Here is a 21,689-nt window from a genome sequence, read left to right as displayed (position 1 = left end):
CTGTGGGGGAATCATCTCACCTACTCAGGATACAGCAGTGAAGTCTCCATGGGTTCCCCTCATTTCTCTCTCTTGCCTGCAGTGACATCTGCTGGTACACACCAACCCCAGCGTTGATCTCTGAGAAATAATTCCAAGTCTCCGCAAAGTCACACAAATATTAAGAATTAGTACTAGGTGTAAACTGGAGACTAGAAAGTGAGCATTTTCACTGAATATTCTGTGAACCACACACACACACACACAAAAGCTGAGAATACAGAATACTAGGATACAACCTAGTATGAGATTATTACAGCTGTTGATTTCTTAATATATGAGATGCATGCACATCACATATAACGAGGATGGTGTCTAAATTCTGTCCAGTCCCAGTAAGCAGTGAACATACACAAAACTATCCAGTTCTAAGAAGGGCAAAATGAAATAAATAACAGTACCAAAAACATACAATGGAATAATTTGTGCTAGTTGTGAATAAATTGTCGTTTATTTCATCAAGCTTTGGGTAAGCAAGTCAAGAGATTATCAGACTATAGAAAGTTTTGACACTGAAGAGCATGCACACGGGCTAACATATTACTGGCCGTTCCAGTAACTCTCTGCTGCAGCAAACTGAAGGTAATATACTACTTATTTTCTTCATTGCTCAGATTATGGCTCTTCCTTCCAACAAATTTATGAGGAGGAAAGTTTTTGGAATCCATCTGGCCTACAGCATACTAGTCAATGCCCCAAAACAGCTATTCACTAAGTGGTCAACTTTCAGAACACGCTTACTGAAGTCATCTTTACCTTTACCAAAGAAAGGGAGCCTTTGTAAGATACATATACATATTTCAGTCCTCTCCTGCCAACTAGAAGACCACGAGAAGCAAGGTCGGTTGGGTCCAGAAGACATCTAGATGCAGAGTCTGCATAACAGGTTAAGCATTAGAGTAGTCTGATAGCGAACAGAACTCTGCAGTGTACATAAATCAAGCGTTTCCTCTCCTCCTGACCCTTCCTTCCTTAATACCTGAAAAACGACATTGAGCATGCTCACCATTCTGGTGAAAGGCAGATTCCCACCTCGCGTTCCTCCTCCTTCCATGGCACCTGGTGATAGGTCTTGCTGACGTCACACAAAAACAAACTGGGCCAAGACTGGGCCAACCAGCGACTCACCTGTTTGAAGGTGAGCAGTGACTCACCTGTTGTTTTGACTCACTATCTCGAGTCAAACACCTCCCCATCCCGCCAGAGGTCAAGCTCAGCCAAGCCCAACTATCATCTGGACCTCTGCTTTCCTCCACCTGGAAAAGTTGTGCACTTCCATGAACAGAGTGCTGGGGAATACCTGTCACTAGAGTCCAAAGTCTCTCTCTTACAAAGGAGCCAAAGGATATTATGTCAGGCCAAATTGTTCCTCTTGACACAACCAGCAAGTTCTGACTTCAGGTGCCCATTTAAAAGGCATAAAGTCAAATAACTGCGATAGAAGGCAGCATGTTTCTAGTTAATAGCTGAAAGTAGGCTGAAGGAACACTACGGATGGATGCTTCCTTCGATCTAAAAATGTATCGGAGATGGATGTAACACAGCGGCCAAAGCGTGGATAGAAAAATGGCCCTAAGGCAGATGCAGCTATGCATCTTGGTGGGTGGGTTTTTTTTGTTTTTCTGTTTTTTTGTTTGTTTGTTTGTTTGTTTTTTGGGGGGGGGGGTCACAAAAAGGTTGCCAACTGCAACATCACAGTGAGGGTTGAAACCTCTCTGCGAATCTAGGAGCTCAGATATTACTGTATTCGAAACCTGGAAGGCACCTATCAAAGTAAGCCAGATGCCAGGAAGGGCATGTTTAGCTTTATGCTCTGATCTTGAGATACAGCAGCTGTCAGAAACCTGTAATTTACTCACTTGTGGACTCAGAGACACTGGGGAGGAGGTCTGACCTCTATTCCCTTCCGTCACTTGCCTTCACTTTTTCCTTTATTGTATTGACTGTGCCAGTCTGTTCAGTAGAATGCACATGCAAGTTTAGCAGCAGTATGCGTCCATTAAACAACTCTAGCTGGGAAAACTGTAGCTGTTGATTTTATACTCGAGTTAGCCAAATAAACTACGTAGCTTTGTAGCCAAAAAAATAAAGAACAAAATCTGTTTTTCTGCGGTTTCAGGTACTGAGGTTTCTGCAGAAGCAGTAAGCAGCTCTGAAGTTTTCATATACCTTGTGCTCAGTGCCTGTCGCTCAGACCAACATTATGCCAAGACTGTGAATCACACACACAGAATGACTGCAAACCTAGGCCTTAAGAAGGCTTGAATATGACTCTCCTCTGAATACTTAAAAAGATGTCATTGAAGCACCGTTTGCTTAGTTTTGCAAAAATAAGGCTTAACAAGAAAACTTACCTATCAGAGTTCAGCAAATTGGTGAAGTTTTAGGTTTTTTTTCTCCTACAGCGCTACTGTGCTAACAATGATTCAGAGAATTTCTTCACTATCCACAAACAAGCGGCACACTGATAATTACCTTTTTTTAAACACGTTTTGCTCTGCCGCTTTCATGAAATAACTCTTTAACAGGTATTTCAAAGTTAAAAACCTCAGAAAACAAGATTAGGGAAAAAAAAAAAAAGACTCAGAAACAAAGTACTCCAAGATAAGCTGGTTTATTTTTTCTTTCTTTGCGGCTCCCAGAACTTTTTCAATGTAACAAACGAAAGCTGAAGATAACATGATAAATGTTATCACACTTAAAGAGTACATGATAGCTCTCATTAAGTGTGGCTAAAACACATACACATTCATATAGTTTTTCACAATAAAAAAATAAAATTCTTTTTAAAACAGGAGAATCGAAATTCTGCATGCCATTTCCTCCAAGATATTTGAATGGAAAGTATCTTTTATAGCCTCAATTCTTTTGTGTGAAAAGGTCTTTTAAAGGCAATCAGGTATTCTGTACCTGGCCGGCATTACATTTAAATCAAATCTCTCTCCAGTTCTGAGATTCATCCGTAGAGCACATTTCCCTTTTAAGATAGAAGCTTTCTTTTTTTAAAAAAAGAAAGAGTTATGCCAGCACTGACATCATCTGACATATTAGGTATTCCTTCCAATTTAAAACATATTTAATACTTCTACATAGCCACACTGAATCTCCCACAGGAAAAGTGCCACATGCAGTAGACTCAAATCTCTATGGTCTGTGCAGAGGCTACCTGCAAGGATTAACACTTCGATGACAATAATAAGAAACATAGAAGTGGTATGTGCATATTTTGCATCAGCCATCACAAATGAAAAAAGAATCCTGGCTAGGCTTCAATTTGTGACCTATTTAAAAAAAAAAAAAAAAAAAAAAAAAAAAAAAAAACCTCCCATTACCAAGCACCTCTGCAACAACCCTCTCAAGAGGCTGAAAGGGGTAAAAAGCTGCTCTTCATTTTCTGCATAACACATGCCTAGCTTCTAAATAAAAGACATTCATGTCTGAACAGCCCCCAAAGCTTTAGGAAACATCTAACAAACATTTCTCTTGGAAGCTAATGTCTCCCATGGTTTTATGCTACAACTGCAGAAGAATTATATTGCTTCCTAAGGCTCAATCACACAAATCGCTTCTAAACAGCACTACAGAAGTGTCAGGACACAATTAACTTCCTTCTGCAGAAACTTCAACTCATCCTTATCCAATTAGCTGCAAAACCATAAGGTCAGCTCATCTCTTGCAACAGAGCCCAGCCTATCTTCTTTTAAGAAGAGAACCTGTATTTTTTTGGATTCCCTTCAGAAATGGAAGCTGTAAATCTCCACCAAAAAAAAAACAAAAAAAACAAAAAAAACAGGCAACAACAAAAAACTTACTGGAAAAATTCCAACCCAATTTTTTTTTTTTAAGATTTGTTCAGTATTTTGGTTCAGATGTAAGCTTCTGAAACATGAATTTATAGCTGCCATAGACTTAATAATGTATCATCATTCTATTTCAAAACAGCACAGATCTGTCTGCCAAAACCACTTGTTTACAACACAGTCTCTTGGCACATTCCAACTGGAATATTATAATGTCTGTCATCCTCAGTTATGAGAGTCACCACAGGCCAGTCTTCCTTCGGGTCATTTGGATAAAGTGTGATGAATTCATCAGTATTATATTTATACAATCGATAGACTTGGATGGTGTACCGCAGAGTATAAGCGAGGAGAAACATTTCCACCTACATCAGAAAAAAGAAAAAAGCAGAAACAAGAATTGTAAAATTAACCTTATCTTTTTATGAGTCATTTCTCTTAAAGCAAAATAATTTCTACCACTATGCAGTTTTTGAAGAAAATGAACAAATCAGAGAGAATGTGTATATGCCAGCATCTCTAGTTCAGTACCTCAGTTATTCTTGCAATTCTTAACTTGCTGCCCAGATACCATGCCTTTTAACACAGAGCTCTCCAGGCGGGCAGTAGTACCAAACCAAAAGCTAATTTGTACTGGATAACTCACTCCCCCATTGCCACAAAAGTAAAAATAAAAACAGGACATTCACTTATAACAGTATTTAATCCCACTAAGCCACCAAATGCGACAACATGTTTCGGGTCATGAGCCATTAGGAGGCACTCTGAATTCTCCAGTTCACACAAGCAGCAGACAGACAGTGCTCACTAAGCCTGTTTATACCAGCAGAGAGAACTCGGAGCAAGATGGGAAAAACTTGTCTCTGTTATGACAAGCATATGCTGTTCTAACTAATTCACAGTGAATACTGTTGAGATAAACAGCACTGGTCAGTGGATACCCTGTAAAACAGTGCTTATTGACAACACTGCACTGAAAAAGGTCACCACTGACAAGCAGCACTCCAGCTTTTACCTTTTCAAATCATCAGTTCATCCAGCAAGGGCAGCAACCTCTCTCATCAATACTAGAGTCAGCAGAAATTTAAGCTGATAAAGATGAGCAAAACAGTACTGGCAATGTCTTAGCTAGAATTTTTTTTTAAAATGACTTTTCTAGAATCTTTAAGATTTGAGAATCACTGAGGTGATTTTTTTGTTTGCTTCGTTGGTTTTTGGTGACAAGTATATCACTACTGCAAAGTTTCAGGCAGTAAGTGTCATTCTTTATTAGAATTCACCAAGCGTATGCACTTTACATGAGCTTGTCCTTCATAACTGGACAGTGCTATGTTTTATCATGGTATTTCTAAATAGTTTAATTAACAGTTAGGAAACTAGCACATCTAGCACACAAAATCAATGTTTAAAAGGAAGGCCTTCACAGACTCCCTAACAGCCATTACAGTTTCTCCAAAAAAGAAAGATCAGACCACATTATTAAATGTGGTTATGTATTATTAAATGTGGTTAATTAACAAAAGCTGGATCATTTCTATCAACAGTTCAAATGGAAAATCCCAAGCAGAAGAATAACATTCTAATGACAACAATCTCTCCTTACTTGTTCAAGCCCTCCACTGTGACCAATTTGATTCAAGTGATTATGCATTAGCTGACAAGGGTTGCTAGATGTATCCCGTGCAAACAGTAACCACGAGAAGACGGGAACCCTCCTTCCATTTTTATCATCATTGTACAACTCAATGGCTGTGTTGAGCATCAAAAATTTCAGAGCTTCATATAGGCTGTACTCTTCCTCTTCGTTTTTAAACAATTCATCACAAGCTTCTTGTCTCTCATTAGCAGCCTTGATTTCACTGATATTCTTCCACTATAAAAATAACACACACAACATGAACCAACAGGAGCTGCAAAAAAGAAAACAGCTGTTAATTGTGAATTTTCAGTATAGGCACTTGGAATTTAACTTAAAAATATCTGAAAGCACTCTAGAATACTTCCACAGCTGTAGTTTGGCCAGGCTAAGTTGGGTCAGTAATTTTTAGCAAAGCAGCTAATCCTTGACCAAAACAAAAAAGGATGGAGATAGTGGAAGATTGCTACAAGGTAGCCAGACAAATACTGTCCATGTATTGTTTAAGGTAGCAATAGCATTTAATCAAAGGACTATGCATCACTCTAAAGCTAACACAAAAAATAGCAGAGGGAAAACATTACTATGTTACATAAATTTCTTCACCAAGACCTGTCTAAATTGCAGTAGTTTTCTGTAGATTCTATATTAATTCTAGCATTAGCTGAACAATGCAACAGAAGACCAGAGAGTTCCACCAGATCTGAACAAATATTCTTCTCTTGATTTTTTTGGTCTCATGCATACAGTATCCTTATATAAAATTCACTACATTCCAAACAAACAAACAAAAAAAGCTCAAAAACTTTACCAACCTTTTTCTTTAATAGCATTAAATATTCCTTAATTTCATCACTTATTTCTCCCATCTTTCTACCCAGTTTTTGTTTCAGCTGCCACTGCTTGATCCAGTCATATTTGCTCAACAACTTCTCAGGAAGCTGCAATTTGACAGAAGGCAGTCAAAAAAAATATTGAAAAGTCACTACCTTAAACATTATTGAATCAATACATTTCTACAGTTTACACCTTAAAATGATCTCTCAGTACGTTATTCTGAGCATAGGTAACATTAAGAAACACATAACTGAACACAACTGACTCTTCCTAATTTTTGTTGAGTAACAGTCAGAATACTGGTCTGTACCTACCACATAATCTAAGCAAAAATTCAATACAGAAGTGTTGGAAACACTAAACATGTAAGATGCTCAGGGCGTTCTCCCAGTTCCAACATCTGGTGATGGTGACCATTGTGTGTGAAGATGTTCCTCAATCAACAGATTAAAGATGTGAAGGTATTTGACAAATAATCCAGAAGTATTGGTGGGATACAAACTACTCATATTATATGTAGGGAGAAGAATCCAAAAGGGTAAGAAGCTGACAGGTAAGTTACATTATAGTCAAGCTCAACTGGGAACTCAAGTGACATGGACTCAATTCCATATTGGAAGAATCACACCGTAAATCTTAAATAGGTAGGGGAGATATGCTTAAAATTGGAACGCTTCTACTTCTTAATTCTAAGTGACTTCCAGAAATGTGCATACAGCACAGAGAAATTAGATCATAAAATTATTAAATAGGTCAGAACCAATATTTCTCTCCTGCCAGGAGATCCAAGATTTTCACTTACCATAGTAAAGTCTGCACTCTGCAGCCAGCTTGGCAATTGAGTAGCTTGGCTTAATGCCTGGAACAGGGTTGCCCTGAGAGCACAGTAGTTATCACCTCGTACTCTCCTTATGAATGCAAATTTTTGAGAAACTGCTTCATATCCCTAAGAAAACACAAAATCCAAATATTATTAAGTGTTAAAATGTATTTATGATATAGGTACCTGCCATCAGGAAGACAGAGGGAAAAACACATCAAGTTTCAATACTAAGTGATAGGAATCTGACCCTCTAGCCGTTTTGAAAGTTCAAATGCTTTTACTTCACAAGTCATGCTTGGGAAAACAAACAAACTAAACCCCCCACCCTACCACAGTCCAGCTGAGCAGCAAAGAAACAAGGTATAAAAGTAATAATAAAACATATAATTGGTCATGGCATTTGTTGACTACAGAATAGAAGTCTCATTGAAATCTGCATAGTTAACCGATTTAGCTTTCAAAAATCGAAATAAGCATATAAGCATAAGAATTTAAGGCTAAAAATAAACCATTCTTCCAAGAAGTTTCAGCAATAGTTTAGCCACTCACTTGTCATATAGAGCTTCTTTCTCCCTCAGGGAAAAAAATCTGTGTTTACACTGAAATACCCTGACACATGCCTCAGCACATTTGTCTCCTCCCTGCTGTTCCCATATGTGTCATTAAAGAAAAAGCAGTGTTGAAACACAACTTGTGAAACTTGGTGCATCTCTTCAGCTCACTTGAGAAGATCCAAAGCCCTAATTTCTCTTACTAACTTCTTGAACGTTACACAGGGATCGTTTTATGAGAAACAGTTCATGTTTACTCATACAACATTAGATTTTGATATCACTTTGGGAAAAGGAAAGAAAAAACCTACATGCTTCTGTTTTTTTATCTTCTACAATTCTAGCTCAAGAATAATGCGAAAAAATTGAAAACTTACAGAAATTAAAAATCCCTGAACTTGTACATAAAGCTCCAAGTCATGCAATTCCCCAGCTTCAGTTATTTTCCTTCTGCAAGAAGTCAGTCATCTCCTCTACCACTTGAGCAGACAGTTATCATTATCATTTTTACAGCAAAAAACCTACCATTTTTATGGCAACAAAACAAGTTCAAAACTTTGTAACTGAAAACAGTAATGAAGAACCGTATTAATCAAAACCCTACATTCTCAAGTAGCTTTACTAACGACACATTTTGAACTGCTTTGAACAGAACAATCTGCTAGTTGCTAGTCATTTCAGAGACCAAACACTGAAACACTGACAATATTACTATTGCATTTCCTTTTTAAAGCTTTCCCCCAGGAAATCACCTTCTAAACTTGTAAGTGAAAATTAAATTAAAAAAAAAAAAAAAGAACTTGTACCTTTTTCATCCTTTTTGCTACTGGTGTATTTCCTCTCCATTCTTTTACACAATATTCCATGATGTCCATTTCAGGTGCAACACTTAGTTTATGTTCTGCCAATATAGAATACACAACATTATACAGACAACTGTGAAACAGAGCAATACAGAAAAGTATCAGAATTTAGGTTTCTAAATACACACCATCAGTTTAAAATAAAATTCATGCCATTTGAAGAGAGACTGACATAGCACGACCTACAGCTACTAAATAATTTTTAGTATCAGAGAGGAGAAAATCTCCCAGCTCTTAAAACCACAGCTAAATAAAAGTGTTAGATGAAAATTACTCTCTTCTTTCGCGAGTCACATATACAGAAGAAAGATAACAGCTCTTTGTAGAATATATAGAAGAAAGATAACAGACCTTTCTAAGGCAAAAGCAGTGGGAATACAGTTTTCTCTTGGACTCCCAAGAGCCTTCGTTTGACAACAGAGAGCACTAAAGTTATCATGGGTTACTAACAGCAGCTGTTTCTGTAATGACTAGGAATCAGCAATTCTCAAGAACAACACTCATAAGAAAGGCTGCTTCATTACTCTATAAAGGACTCGAGAACTCCCGAAATATAACATAGACGAAACATAGAAAAGAACACAGGAAAAACTAGTAGCAACTAATTTTACATAAAATAAATCTGAAAAAAAAATCTGAATAAAGTTGATAAATAACTTCTACTGCTCACACAGACATCAGTGCATTAAAAAACATTTGGGAAGGTTTCAGATCATCATAAATAAAACTCATTGTAATATTACACTTGAAACACCAAAAAGAGGTTGAAGGTACCTGAAGAGCCAGTCTCACAAACAAGTAACATTTTCTCTCTCTCTATTTCTTCTGCATCACGATAAATGTCCTCCTCACTGCAATAAAATTCACACACACTTCATATAACATCACAAGTTTTTTAGTCATTGAACTTTTCTCCTGTTTACCACTAAACACAAGTACTGATATCTTTCTACAAGTCTGATTTGAACTTCATTTGGCCTCAATTTTATAAATTTTCAAAAGCCTAGCACCCCCCACCATAAATTCCCCCAAACAATTAGATATAAGAGTTAAAAAAAAACACAATCATAATTCCTGCCTTTTTTATTCATGACAGGCATTTTGGAAAAGAACCACTGCCTTAAATTCTGCTCTCCTGCTTGTCAGGACACTAGAGACGAGTGAATTCTTCTTCATGAAGAAGAATATTACATAATTACAAAGAATATTACGTAATTTTGAAAATACTCTGAGAAAAAAAAATAGTAATTTAGTATCTAGTAGCAATCATGATCTTAGCTTACTTATAGACTGAAAATAATAAGTCCTATAAAATATAAAACAAGCCCATCCTCCAAACATGGGCAAATCTTTCCACAAGAAGAAAGTTATTTTGGAATACAACCTTAGGATTACATATTTGGGATGTAATGCACAAAAAACATTCAACTGTTTAAACTGAAGTAAAGATATTCAGTGCAAAAACAGAGTCCACATTCCTTCAGTAGGTATTACCTCATCTTATTTCTGGGACCTGTCAAAATTAGTCTGACAGCACTTGCTTCAGCAATTAATATCCAGTATAAACAAAGTACTGCGGCAATTTAACTGAACTGTTTTGAAATCAAGTTAGGTAATCACAGGCAATCCATCCACGCAGCAACTCTATTGCGTTTCAAAATATACAGCACACCTTGATACGGTACTAGCCTAGAAACGATTCAGCTAAGTAAATCTGTAGAACCAAGAACACAGAAGCTACGATCTTTCTCATTAGTTTCCACTAAATTATTTGACAGTAGAGCAGAAACAAAGTAAAAGCCCGAGTCACAGACCAGTCCATCCCTGCTGCCCTCACAGCTGTGCCCCAGGCCATTTGGCTTTCCCAGATGCCTGCACTGCACCTTCCCTTGTGCTGTTGCTGGGAGCCTGGGCCCACCTCCATGCAGATGCTTCTGGGTTGAGCTCAACAAGCAGCTTCCTGCTGAGGCAGGCAGGGCTGGGACCTTCTCCTGCTCCCCACGTGGGATGCTGCTCCTGTCCATCACCTGCTGTCCACCTGGGAAGGCCTCTTGGGCAAGGGGCTCGAGTGTGGGGGTCACTTGGAGAAGGGAGATGCCTCTGTGGGAGGAAGCCAAGGTAGCCCTTTCTGCACCGCTCGGATCACATCCAAGCTGCTCCTTCATATACGGGGGCACCTCCCTCCTCCTCTTCCCTGCCCACCTTTCCTGACAAGCTCATACCCGTCTGTAGCACTCCTGCCACGCAAGCCTCCTTACTCCAACATAGTTGCATTTGTCTGGATCTTCTCTCCAGCAGGCCTGGATTCCCACAGCCATTTGGCTTTCGGTTATAGAAACCAAACCCTTGTCAGCAACACCAGCTGTGCAGGCCAGGAATGACCCTCAGGCCCTTTTGGTCTTCCTCCTGCCCTGGCAGGATTCAAGAGACACCAGCTACACCACTGTGGCCCTGCACTCCCAGAGCTACCACAGAACCACAGAATGGTAGATGTTGGAAAGGACCCCTGGAAGTCATCTAGCCCAATCCTCTGCTCAAGTGGAACTGCCTACTGCAGGCTGCTAGGGCTCCATTCAGGCAGCTTTTGAGGATCTCCAAGGAGGAGTTCAGGGGATCACCTCCCTTGACCTGCTGGCAATCCCAGGAAACCCCTGGTCTTCTTGGCACACTGATGGCTCAGTCAATCCCTGGGATGTATCACTAGCTACAGGCCTCCAACTAGACTTCATACTCCTGATCACAACCCTTGGAGCTCTGCCATTCAACCAGTTTTTAAGCCACGTCACTGGGCTCATCTGGCCCATACTTCTTCAACTTGCCTATGAGGATTTTAGGAGAGTGTCAAAAGCCTTGCTAAAGTCAAAGTGGGCAGCATCTACCACTCTCTCATCTGCCCTGCTCAGGCACTCCATCAGAGAAGGCCATCAGGCTGGTTAGGACTTCTCAGGGACTGAGGTGAGGCTGACTGGCCTCTAGTTTCTGGATCTTCCTTGCTCCTTTGAAAGACTCGAGGGTCACTGGTTTTCTTCCAGGCCTCTAGCACTTCTCCTGATTGCCTGACTTTTCCAAGACGATTTGAGAGTGACCTTGCAATGACATTCAGCAGGTCCTCAGCAACTGCTGGTGCAGCAGCATCCATGAACTTGAGTATGCCCATTTTGCTTAGAAGATCTCTAACCCAATCCTCTTCCAGCAAAGGAAAGGCTTCCTTTCTCAACTCCATGCTGCTCTCCGGGACCCAGGAATCCCAAGGGACAGTCTTACCTGGAAAGATGGACATAAAAGCAGCATTCAATACCTCTCCCTTTTCTCTATCCTTTGTGACGAGGGCCGCTGCCCCATTCAACCACAGGCCCACATTTTCTCCCATCTTCTTTTTGTTTCTGTTCTTCTTCTTCTTGTCCTTGACATCCCTTGCCAGATTCAAATCTGCTTGGCCCTCCTAGCCCCATCCCTGCATACTCGGACAACATTCCTGTCTTCCTCCCTAGTTACCTGTCCCTGCTTCCACATTCCTTCTTGTATTTGATTTCACTTCAGTTTTGTCAGGATATCCTCGTTCATTCATGCAGATCTCCTGCTGCCTCTGCTTGACTTCATGTTCACTGGGATGGATCCGATAAGCTTAGAGGAGATGCTCCCTGAATATCAACCAGCTTTCTTGGACCTCTTCTCTTACTAGGACCCTATCCACAGCATTCTTTCAAGCAGGTCCCTGAAGAGGTTGCGGTTTGCTCTCCTCAAGCCCAGCACTGCAATTCAGGTCCAATAAAGGACCTGAACTCCTGTGATTTAAAATACTGTATGTGAAAGCAAAATCCAATTTTCCCAGTTCTTACTATGAAGGAATGAACACTTTTTTTTTTAATGCCAAAGATTAAACTCATTCCTATTAATTGCTTAGGTAAGTTCATACTTTATACCAATAAAAAAACACTATGCCCAGTAGCATTAGTATATTTAAAAATTCAGAAGCATAAGGATCCAAAGCTGCACTTTTGCCAACATATGAAATAATATAAAGTATTCACAAGTTTAAAACCAAGCTACCCAATTTAAGAACATTAAGTACTTCCAGACCTCAGTGCTCTGCATCCTACCTGAAAGGGCTTACTACCATAGCATTTGTTTTGTTAGTTTAGGAGAGAGCTACTATTAAGTAATAAAAATCTTATGTCGAACATGATTAGTCAGCCTTCACATAAAGAAACCTAAAGATTAGAGGTTTATGCCTGTTTAAGATACTGATATACAGATCTATAATTTTGCTAATATTCTGACAACCCTCTGCCAGAAGCAAGAGTGCCTCTTTCTGTCGGCAGGCAGCTACTGCAACAACATAAAATCCTCACCTGTCCACAGACGACCCCATTGCTGTAAGATAACTAGACGGGGGTAAGTTTACTCCACAGTCTCCATAGGCATCCTGATCTGTCGTAGGCGATTCCGCCACATCCATCTCCCGGAGCTTTGCGGCGCCGCCAGGCCCACGCTCGCCTCCCGCTTCGGGCGCTGGGGCTCCCTCCGCGCCCGCCGGAACGTGCCCGTGCTCGCTCCTCCGCCCTCGGCACCTATCCTGGCTTTGGAGAATTCACAAACACACCATGAGCATCTCCTGCGAGAGCGCAAAAAGCACAGCTTTACCAAAGTTACAGCATTGTTACAGCTTAAAGTTAAGAGTGGGGGGAAAAGAGACCTTCCCCAATCATTCCTAGAGGCTCTCCCAAAGCTTAGGACGTGCCCAAATTCTCAGGAATATTTTTCTCATAGAACCTCGAGCGGCCCGAGGAGACGGCCGCGGCGCTCTCACCTCCACAGCCCCCGGAGCCCGGGGCCGCCGCCGCCTGACATCGCCGCCCGCTGCTCGGAGGCCGTTCCAGCCCTGGTGGGGCCCTCGGCCGCCCGCTGCTCGGCGGCCCCCGTCCCCGTCCCCGTCCCCGTCCCCGTCCCGCTGGCAGGGCTCGCCCGCCACGGCCGCTCGCGGCCGTTCATGGCCGCCGCCCCCCCCGTCACGGCGGGACCCGCGCATGCGCGCCGGGGCGGGTGGGTAGTACCAATGCGGGGGCGGGGGGAGACGGGGCCTCCCCCCGGGCTCGCAATGGGCTCCCCCGTGGCGCGGCCGCCCCCGCGCGGCCGTTAACGGCCGCCGGGAGGAGGAAGGAGGCTACTGTCTGCGGCGGGGTCGCTGCGGCTGCGGAGCGCACGTTTTGCCGTGGTTAACTGCTGTGTTACTGACTAAGAGTTTCTCTGCTAAGAGAACAATGTCGCTCACAACTCATACTCTTTTATTAAACTGCAGTGCACACAGAGAAGCGCACCTACGCAGAGAATGAATGATCGACGTTTTGAAACTGCAGCACGTGCTGGTCGGGGTTGGGCCCTAAATATATTAAGCGTACTTACCGTACTATTAAAACCCCTACTATTGTAAACAGGAAACACTGAAAAGAGTAGCAGGGAAGAAAGACATATTCTGGTGGAAAAGAATAGCCCGTTACGTGTGAAGATTTTAGGAGTTCACTTAGAAATATGGCCTGAAAATGATAGAAAAATGAGTATTTGTCTTCCTTACGGAGTTTCTCTCCTAAGTGGACTTTCTCTGAATAACGCAAATGAAGATAAGAAGGCAAGAAAAATACTTCAAAAATTACTGTTAGTAAAAGAATTGGAGCTATTACAAAGTAAAACACAGTATATATTTAGAATATCACAGGGTATGAAATAATATTTCAAAGGTAGGGGTGAGGTATTAAGGCTTTATGTACAAAGATAAGATGGTAATGACAGGCAATCTACAACATTTTTAAGCTTTAAGTCACCAGATTTTTGTTGACAACAGCTTTTTTTCATGATTCTTTAACCTTGGAACTCAAGAAAATATCATTATAAATGTTTGGAGAAAGAAGGGCATTACCTTATTTTTTTGGAATCACTGCTCTTTTCCTGGCTTAAAATAGTATTGGACTCCTCGTGACAGTGATGTTTCCTCTGAAAAATCTCCTTGTTTGAGTAACTGTTCAGCCTACCACTTTGTCTCAAAACATCTTCTTTCAAATCAGCAGTTTCAGCATTATTCCTCTTCCAGCAGCCACGCCACTTAACATACACCCAACTGTTCCCCATTTTCCTATAAGCAAAATAGTTTGTATTTACTGGCAGTTATTCCCTTAGCAACATCGTGGGAGAGATGCTTTGACTGACCTTTTCACAGCTTTTCAAAAAACTACAGAGCAAAGTAATTCAATGGCCCTTTGTAATCTAGGAGAAGTTGCAACCTCGGCCTAATTTTTAATGCTGACCAGAACAGTGTATTATAAAATGACACTGACAAAAACCTATCTGCAGCTGGGGTATCAAACGAAAACTACGAGTTCTATGTTCTTTTTGGAACTATTTCCTTGTAACAAAGTTCCTAAACAGCAATTTTTACTCTCTCAAAGAAAAAAAATTAAATGAACACCTTGTTATAATGCCACATTTCAGACTGTGTTAGTGATGCTTGCCATATGAACTTAAAATAATGTGTGATTCATTTCCTTACAAATGGGGACTTATATCAGTCACATGATTTTTTTTTTCTGCTGATTACAAAAAGGGCAAAACTAACTAAGAGGAGTGATGTTCTTATATAAACTTTGTGTTTTCATTAAGTGGAAGAAGTTACCTACCATCGCTGAAGTTGAATATATCAATGCAACAGAAAACCCCGTTCTCCCCACGAACCCTCCTCCGCAAGAACAACTGAAAAAAGATCCAGTCCCTTCAAATCAGTTGTGTCTATAATAGATGTGATAATGGTAACTCAAGAGAATATTTGTCAGTTCAGTATTTATGTAAAATATTTCCAAAAATGAGGTTTCTCCATTCTTTTTCTAGACAGTACATTGCAAGATTGTGTGAAATTATTTTCCTTACCATAAGATATTTTTAGGTGTAGTATTGATAGATAGTTTTTGGAAAAATTGGAAGTTCCATGACACATTTCACAAGATAAAGTGTGGCAGAAGACTTGCGTTAGTCATTGCCTTCCAAAGTAGAAGTTCAAAAAATAATTTTAGCTTGCTGACAAAATACAGTTCCTCAGGGACTGGATGCAGCAGCTATTGAAGTACACGCAACAACACTAAATAGTACTACACTGAAGGAAAAAGTCAAGCATAATGAAACTGCAGTAAGATTTTAGAATATAGCTAGAATATTATAGATTAAAGAGGGTGTTTTGCCTTGTTTAAACAAGTAACATCCAAAAGTCCAAAAGACAGAAGAAATCGGGCATAAAATAATGAAGTTTTCTTCCAAAAAAAACATACAAGTGATGAATTTTTTTTTTTCTGAAGTAACCCAATTCCCCTTTGTAATGTGCATATTCAGTTCAATATTCTAATGGACATATATAACTAAAAATGAATCTCTTTGCTTAAAATATGTAACATTTTAAACAATAGATTTACATAGCCTAGTAATTGCTTTAACTAAAGCAACAGTACAACCAAGCGTTTACTTGTTCTTTTTATTTTGCACGGATACTCCTATTTTTTTTTATCCCTCATTGAAGTTTTAGTTGTTTTAGTCATAATTTCTTCTATTTAGAGCTCAGGAAAAATAAATAATCACTCATATTCATGAATAATGCTGTGTTTTCTAGCGAGGAGCAGCTATCCTTTGCAAAGCCTTCAGGGTAGAGATACTTTTGCTTGCTTTTGGCATTGCCAAATTATAAATTTATGTGAGCAAATTAGAGAAACAAAAAACTTGAAGATGTTAAGAAGAATCTCCACAGGTGTCTGTTGGATTTCTAAGGTTAGTTTGAAAGGGCAAGTTTGACCCACTTAAGTCATTAAAAAAAATATATGTATATAGTTGCTTGTTGGCCTGTACTTGATCTATGAATAGCTCAATCTATGCTTTTCACTAACACTGAGGACTGGGTTCTGCATGAAGCACGGTGGCTGTAAGCTTTCTGTTGAAAGGAGATTTTTTGATCTAAACTACATAAAAAATCCCTTTGATCAGGGACTGGGAGCCAGGTCTTCCTTCTGCCAGGTAATTGTTGTAATAGCCAGACAATAGACTGTACCTGACCTGCCTGATCTACCTGGTCCCAGAAATCTGTTCTAGTTCTTCTTATTGCTGTAATTTCAAATGGAAACGTTACATACCTCCTGCACCTGTTTAAGTCCTTTTCTGGGAGAGGAGATTTTCAGCCTCCCGGCTGAAAACAAAATAGAGATCTCAATCCTCAACCCCAAGCTCATTTAAACACATGCAAGAAGAAGATCACTGAGGGGTACTTCTAGCACGACAGCGATATTTAGGCGAGAAAACATCTTGGGGATACTGATTAGACTTACTGCACATTGAAAGCCTCAAATGCAGCAGCCTTCACTGCACAGAGCTTTGTGTAGGAGCCTGGACTTCGATTTCTCATTGACATACAAATTATTAACACTCTTACAGAAGACTTCATTTATAATATTATTGCTATTTAGGATGAGGAGAGGAAGTATTCTGCAAGGATTGGAATGTTTAGATTACTGTAAGAATTTTTAGTGACGTGGTTTATTTAATCTTTGGATTAATTTTTTACTCAGTTCTATCTGGAAGAACTTTGGCATTATTTATAAAGTTCCAGAGAAATACACAAGTTTGTTGTAATGCCACAAATCATGTTTTGCAGCTCTGAAATACTTTAGGATAAAATTTTTAGAAATGCATATCCTATACTTGTTACCTTCTGATGAAGGAAACTAGTAACTTAGATTTTCTTACAAAAACAAACACATCAAACACAATGAAAAGAAAGTTTTGATTGATTTTACCTTATTTAACGCATCTTGGTGCTTGCTTGCCAGCAGCTCTTTTCTTCTTTGCTCATCTAATTGTAGCACACTACTTGAAAATTGCTCCAAAGTTTTCAGGAGTGCAAACAGAATACCTTGGGGTGATCAGTTCTGCTTATGACTATGGGGGAATACCATTCAGAAAAAAATAGGTGGGGAAAACCCACCAGTAAAAGCAAAATGGGCAATACAGTATCCGTTACATACGTCTGTAATTTCACATTATCGGTGGGTTTTGTTTTGCACTACTATCACATAAATCGCTGGAGTTTTTGCAGGCATGTTCTTAGAAAGATATATCTCCTACCTTTTATATGTACGGGTTTATATACATGCTTTCACACTCTGCAGTTCTAAATTTTACAGTGAGCTCTAAATTGACACACTGCTGCCTGCCAGGTGAAAAGTGCACTTCCACTGTGCTATGTTCTATTAAACGACTGAGAAAAATCCCTAGTTTGTGGCTTTGATGTAATGGGTTTTTTAGCCCATAAACAAAGCATATGTGAATCGTATCAATATAAACTATACCTCCTTGGTAGGAATTATGGCTACGTGCAAATTTTCCCTTTTTTATATTATACCAGTTGAACTAAATACAATACAGTTTTCAAAAAAGTAATATATAAAAGCAACTCTAAAAATCTGCTTCATGGTTTTTCTGAGGGAGATTATTATGACTACCCACTTGTAGTACTCAGTATCTATTCATTTTATGATGGATGCCTTTGTTCAGTTTTTAGCCAGTTTACAATGAAATTTTAGAGTTAGTGTTCAAGACCCTACACCTACCATATTTATATGTGCATTTATTGTACTAGAAAGAGGGAAAAGTGGGTCTTGTTTTCATAACATCAACAGAAAACAGTAACATTTTTGCTTGTGAAAAACAGTGTGGTTACTACTGCTTCTGTGTAATTGTCCCCAGTTAATTTATTTCTAGGTTAATGGATCTGTAATGAGAAAAAAGGCCCAGATCTGGACCTGTCCCCATGACTGCAGTGAGCTTTGGCAGCCATTTTGTATATTTGTATAGAGAAATATACAAATGTGTATGTTACAAATGTAGAAAGTACATAAATAATATTGTATATTTTTACCATCAGACAGTCATGACTTGAAAGTCCTTATTCTTCACTACATTCACTAATTTATTTGTAATTATGTGACTATCAGCGAGAACAAGCTCTAAAGGTAGATTTCTGTGGTGGCATTGTACTCAAATTCCTGAGCTCACATTTGTTCCACTCAGGCCAGCTGGCTCTGTCATCTAAAACGGACTTTATATCGATGTTGAGTTTAATGAAGATCCTTTTTATCTCTTGACTTCTGAAGCTACTTGAACCTGTGTAAGAAACACACCATGAGTTGGATCGTGGGATAGGGCAAGTACCTGGACTTTGAACTAAGCAACAACTTCTGGCCTGCAACCCAAGTTGTTGTTCCAGTGGAACATATTTGCTAATGGGGTTTGTTAAACACTCAGCTGATAGCCGTGTGGTCTTTGGCAGCACAAGATGGGCTCTGAGGTAGGTGAAACATCGAAAAACAAAACCACAGTATGGAGATGTCATGACAAGTTGTCATTATGGAATCGAGCAGTGAGCCATAATGCTCTGCTTGGGACTTCGATATGTCCATCACTTTTGTCAAGCTTTCATGAGCTCCCAGAGTAAATAAAAATCATGCACCATCAACAGGATCATACTTATTATGGAGACGCAAACAAGAGAAACTGCTCCCAATTCTGTGGGCAAATCAACCAATTTTTATTTGTTCCTCTCTGCATATAGCTACTTTAAAAAAAGAAAGAAAAAAAAATTCCTAGCGTAACTAATGAGGAACTGGATATTTCTGATGTTCCTATAGCTGATGATAATCAGAACTCCAAGTAAGAGCATTTCTGAAGGCATCTTCATAAAGCATATAAGGGAAGGGCAGAGCGTGGAAGTTTAGAAATGCAGAATACAAAAAATAAAAGAAATACTAGTCCTTAATGACGCTGTCAGTTAATTTGGAGAATTGACAGTGTAAGCTGCGTAGTTTTCTATTTAAAATTCTATTTCAATTGTGTATCAGAATACATATTTGCAAGGACTCTGAAAATATGAGTTGTCCACATCCATCGCTCTAAGTATAAAAGCATAAAAGAGAGGCATTTTTTACCTTATCTTGTTTTTTCCTATCTTTTGCTTCTGAGAAAAATTTCAACTGCCTCCATCATTATGAACCAAAATCAGTCTAATACCAAGCTGAGCTGTGCATCTTACTCAGTCATCGCTTTTTCTTCCTGGTGGATCCTGAATGTGGTCTAACATCTCTGTCTTGGCTTTCAGGTTCCCTTTTACTCTTTTGGGTGGCACTCAGCTTGGGGAGTGCCAAGGTAGCTCCCTTTGGCAGGGTGCTTCACTCCGCTACTGCTGACAATTCTTGGGAGTAGCATAAAGCGGGAAACAGGGAAAGCCAGGCTGTCACAGCCACTCCAATCAATCAGATGTCAGACGTATACCAGGAATGTCTGCTTAAATGATACGGAGCAAGCAGAACAAAACTGTAGCTGAATAATGTGGCTTCTGGCAAGGCTCCCTGCAGCAGAAGGCTAACAGGTAGACCTGGTTACAGCTCAAGGCCACTTAATTGGCCTTGCCAAGCACCAACACAGCATTTTTAAAACTCTTCCAGAGTTCTGAACATTTAAAGCTCCATAAAGTAGGTAGAACAGACTACCGTTGGGGAGCTTTTGAGATAATTTGTGACTTAGTTGTCCGGCACTAAAATCACATGTGGTCAAACACTTGGTAAGAATTATGTCTTAGCCTCAATCCAGCAGATACCACAACAGTTGCAACTGTTTTTAATATCAACCTGCTACCAAGGATCATGGATACCAACTGTCTTCCATATTTCAATGATTTAGGGAATTTCTGGAAAGAATGAACCTCTGTTACCACTTTCTGTTATTTGTTAACTCCTTCTGCATTATTTATGTGATTTTGTAGATAAACTGTTCTTTGACATGGCTGTTAGATAATACCATAATCTGCAGCTGCCCCCATGCTAATTTTAAAAGCACATGGTGACCATCTGTCACTAGGGGTTAGAAGACTAAGACCAGCAGACCAAGACCAAGAAAGCTAGGACAAGTTGCTCTACTTCAATGACTGACTAAAATAATTTGGCAATTGGGAAAAAAAATCCTCATTCAAAACATAAACTGAAAAAGTAGTCACCTTGGAAGGCTGGTTTAGGCAAAATCTATGTGGTGGCTTACATGAGCACAACAGTAGCATGGTCTGAGCACCAAATACCATATTGTTTTTAATTAGAGACTGCATTAGTTACCATGGAATAGTAGCTGCAAATTGGATTCCAAGATGATTTTGCAGGGAGTGGAATACAAATATAGTAAGTAACTGAACAACATCTCTAACAACATAGCTAAGCTTTGGAAAGAGCGCACAGAGGAAAAGAAACTGAGCTGAGAGTTCACTCATATTTTCTATTAAAGAGAAATAATGAATATATCTTATGCAATATGCTCTATGAAGTTAGGCCATACTCACCTGTCCAAGAAGAAAATAGACTTATGCACATGGGATTTTGCTTATTTTGTGTAGGGATTTGTAGAGGTTCATTGGGTAGGTTTCTACTGTCCACTCAGAGCACTTTCTATATAGTCTGGTGCCTGCAGTGCCCTTCCGCAGTCAGAAATCATGATTTCCACCCCACTGTACCAGGGAACAAAGATCTTGTCCAAAATGCTGATGCCAATGAGATTGAGAGGACATTTATAATGCTTAGACTCATCCAGGTGCAACAGGTCAAACAGCGTAAGAGTGCTGCCCATCAGCCCCCTACCTCTGCAGCACATGGAACTCCTGGCCACATTCCTCCCCATGTAGCCCCATGTCTCTCAGTCATTCTCCAAGAGCTTCTCTCCATCCATTCACAGCAGGACATGGAGCTTTCGAGACTTATTTTACTCTTTCTCTATGGCAGCCATGTGGAACAGGAGAAGTTTTATCAGCTGTTAAATCCAACTCTGGGGAGTTGAGACCTTCCCGAGTACCCTGAGGACGAACAGTGAAAGCATGAGATAAAACCTTAGGGAATGGAAAAGAACAGCAGCCCTTACTGATCTATCTCTCAATTTGACCCAGAATAGGCACTGGTGGGTGCATGACGGCAACTCCGTCAGATGCTTCAGTCCAGCCATAACATTCATAGCCTCTAAAGGTAGGAGGGCCAGGGGAACTATGAAGGCTGAGGTGCTGCTGAGGAATGAACACCCGTTAGACAA

The 21,689-nt window shown here is 39.9% G+C and overlaps 1 protein-coding gene across 1 annotated transcript; it reads right to left on the bottom strand.

The window, feature by feature from the left end:
- Positions 1-3,909: 3,909 nt before the first annotated feature.
- Positions 3,910-9,400, bottom strand: OTULIN (OTU deubiquitinase with linear linkage specificity). The gene is made up of 6 exons (XM_010223000.2): positions 9,324-9,400; positions 8,493-8,587; positions 7,115-7,258; positions 6,291-6,416; positions 5,443-5,712; positions 3,910-4,204 (listed from the first exon to the last, which is right to left on the bottom strand). Exons 1-6 carry the CDS (start codon positions 9,352-9,354, stop codon positions 4,010-4,012), a joined length of 861 nt encoding a protein of 286 aa, XP_010221302.2. The 5' UTR covers positions 9,355-9,400; the 3' UTR covers positions 3,910-4,009.
- Between the last annotated feature and the right edge of the window lie 12,289 nt (positions 9,401-21,689).

Source organism: Tinamus guttatus, unplaced genomic scaffold (assembly GCF_059628265.1).
Source record: "Tinamus guttatus ecotype Peru unplaced genomic scaffold, ASM5962826v1 Tinamus_guttatus_pri_ptg000302l, whole genome shotgun sequence".
In the NCBI taxonomy this organism is placed as follows: Eukaryota; Metazoa; Chordata; class Aves; order Tinamiformes; family Tinamidae; genus Tinamus; species Tinamus guttatus.
The sequence above is the reverse complement of the archived record's forward strand: the minus strand, read 5'-3'. Positions and strand labels throughout refer to the sequence as shown.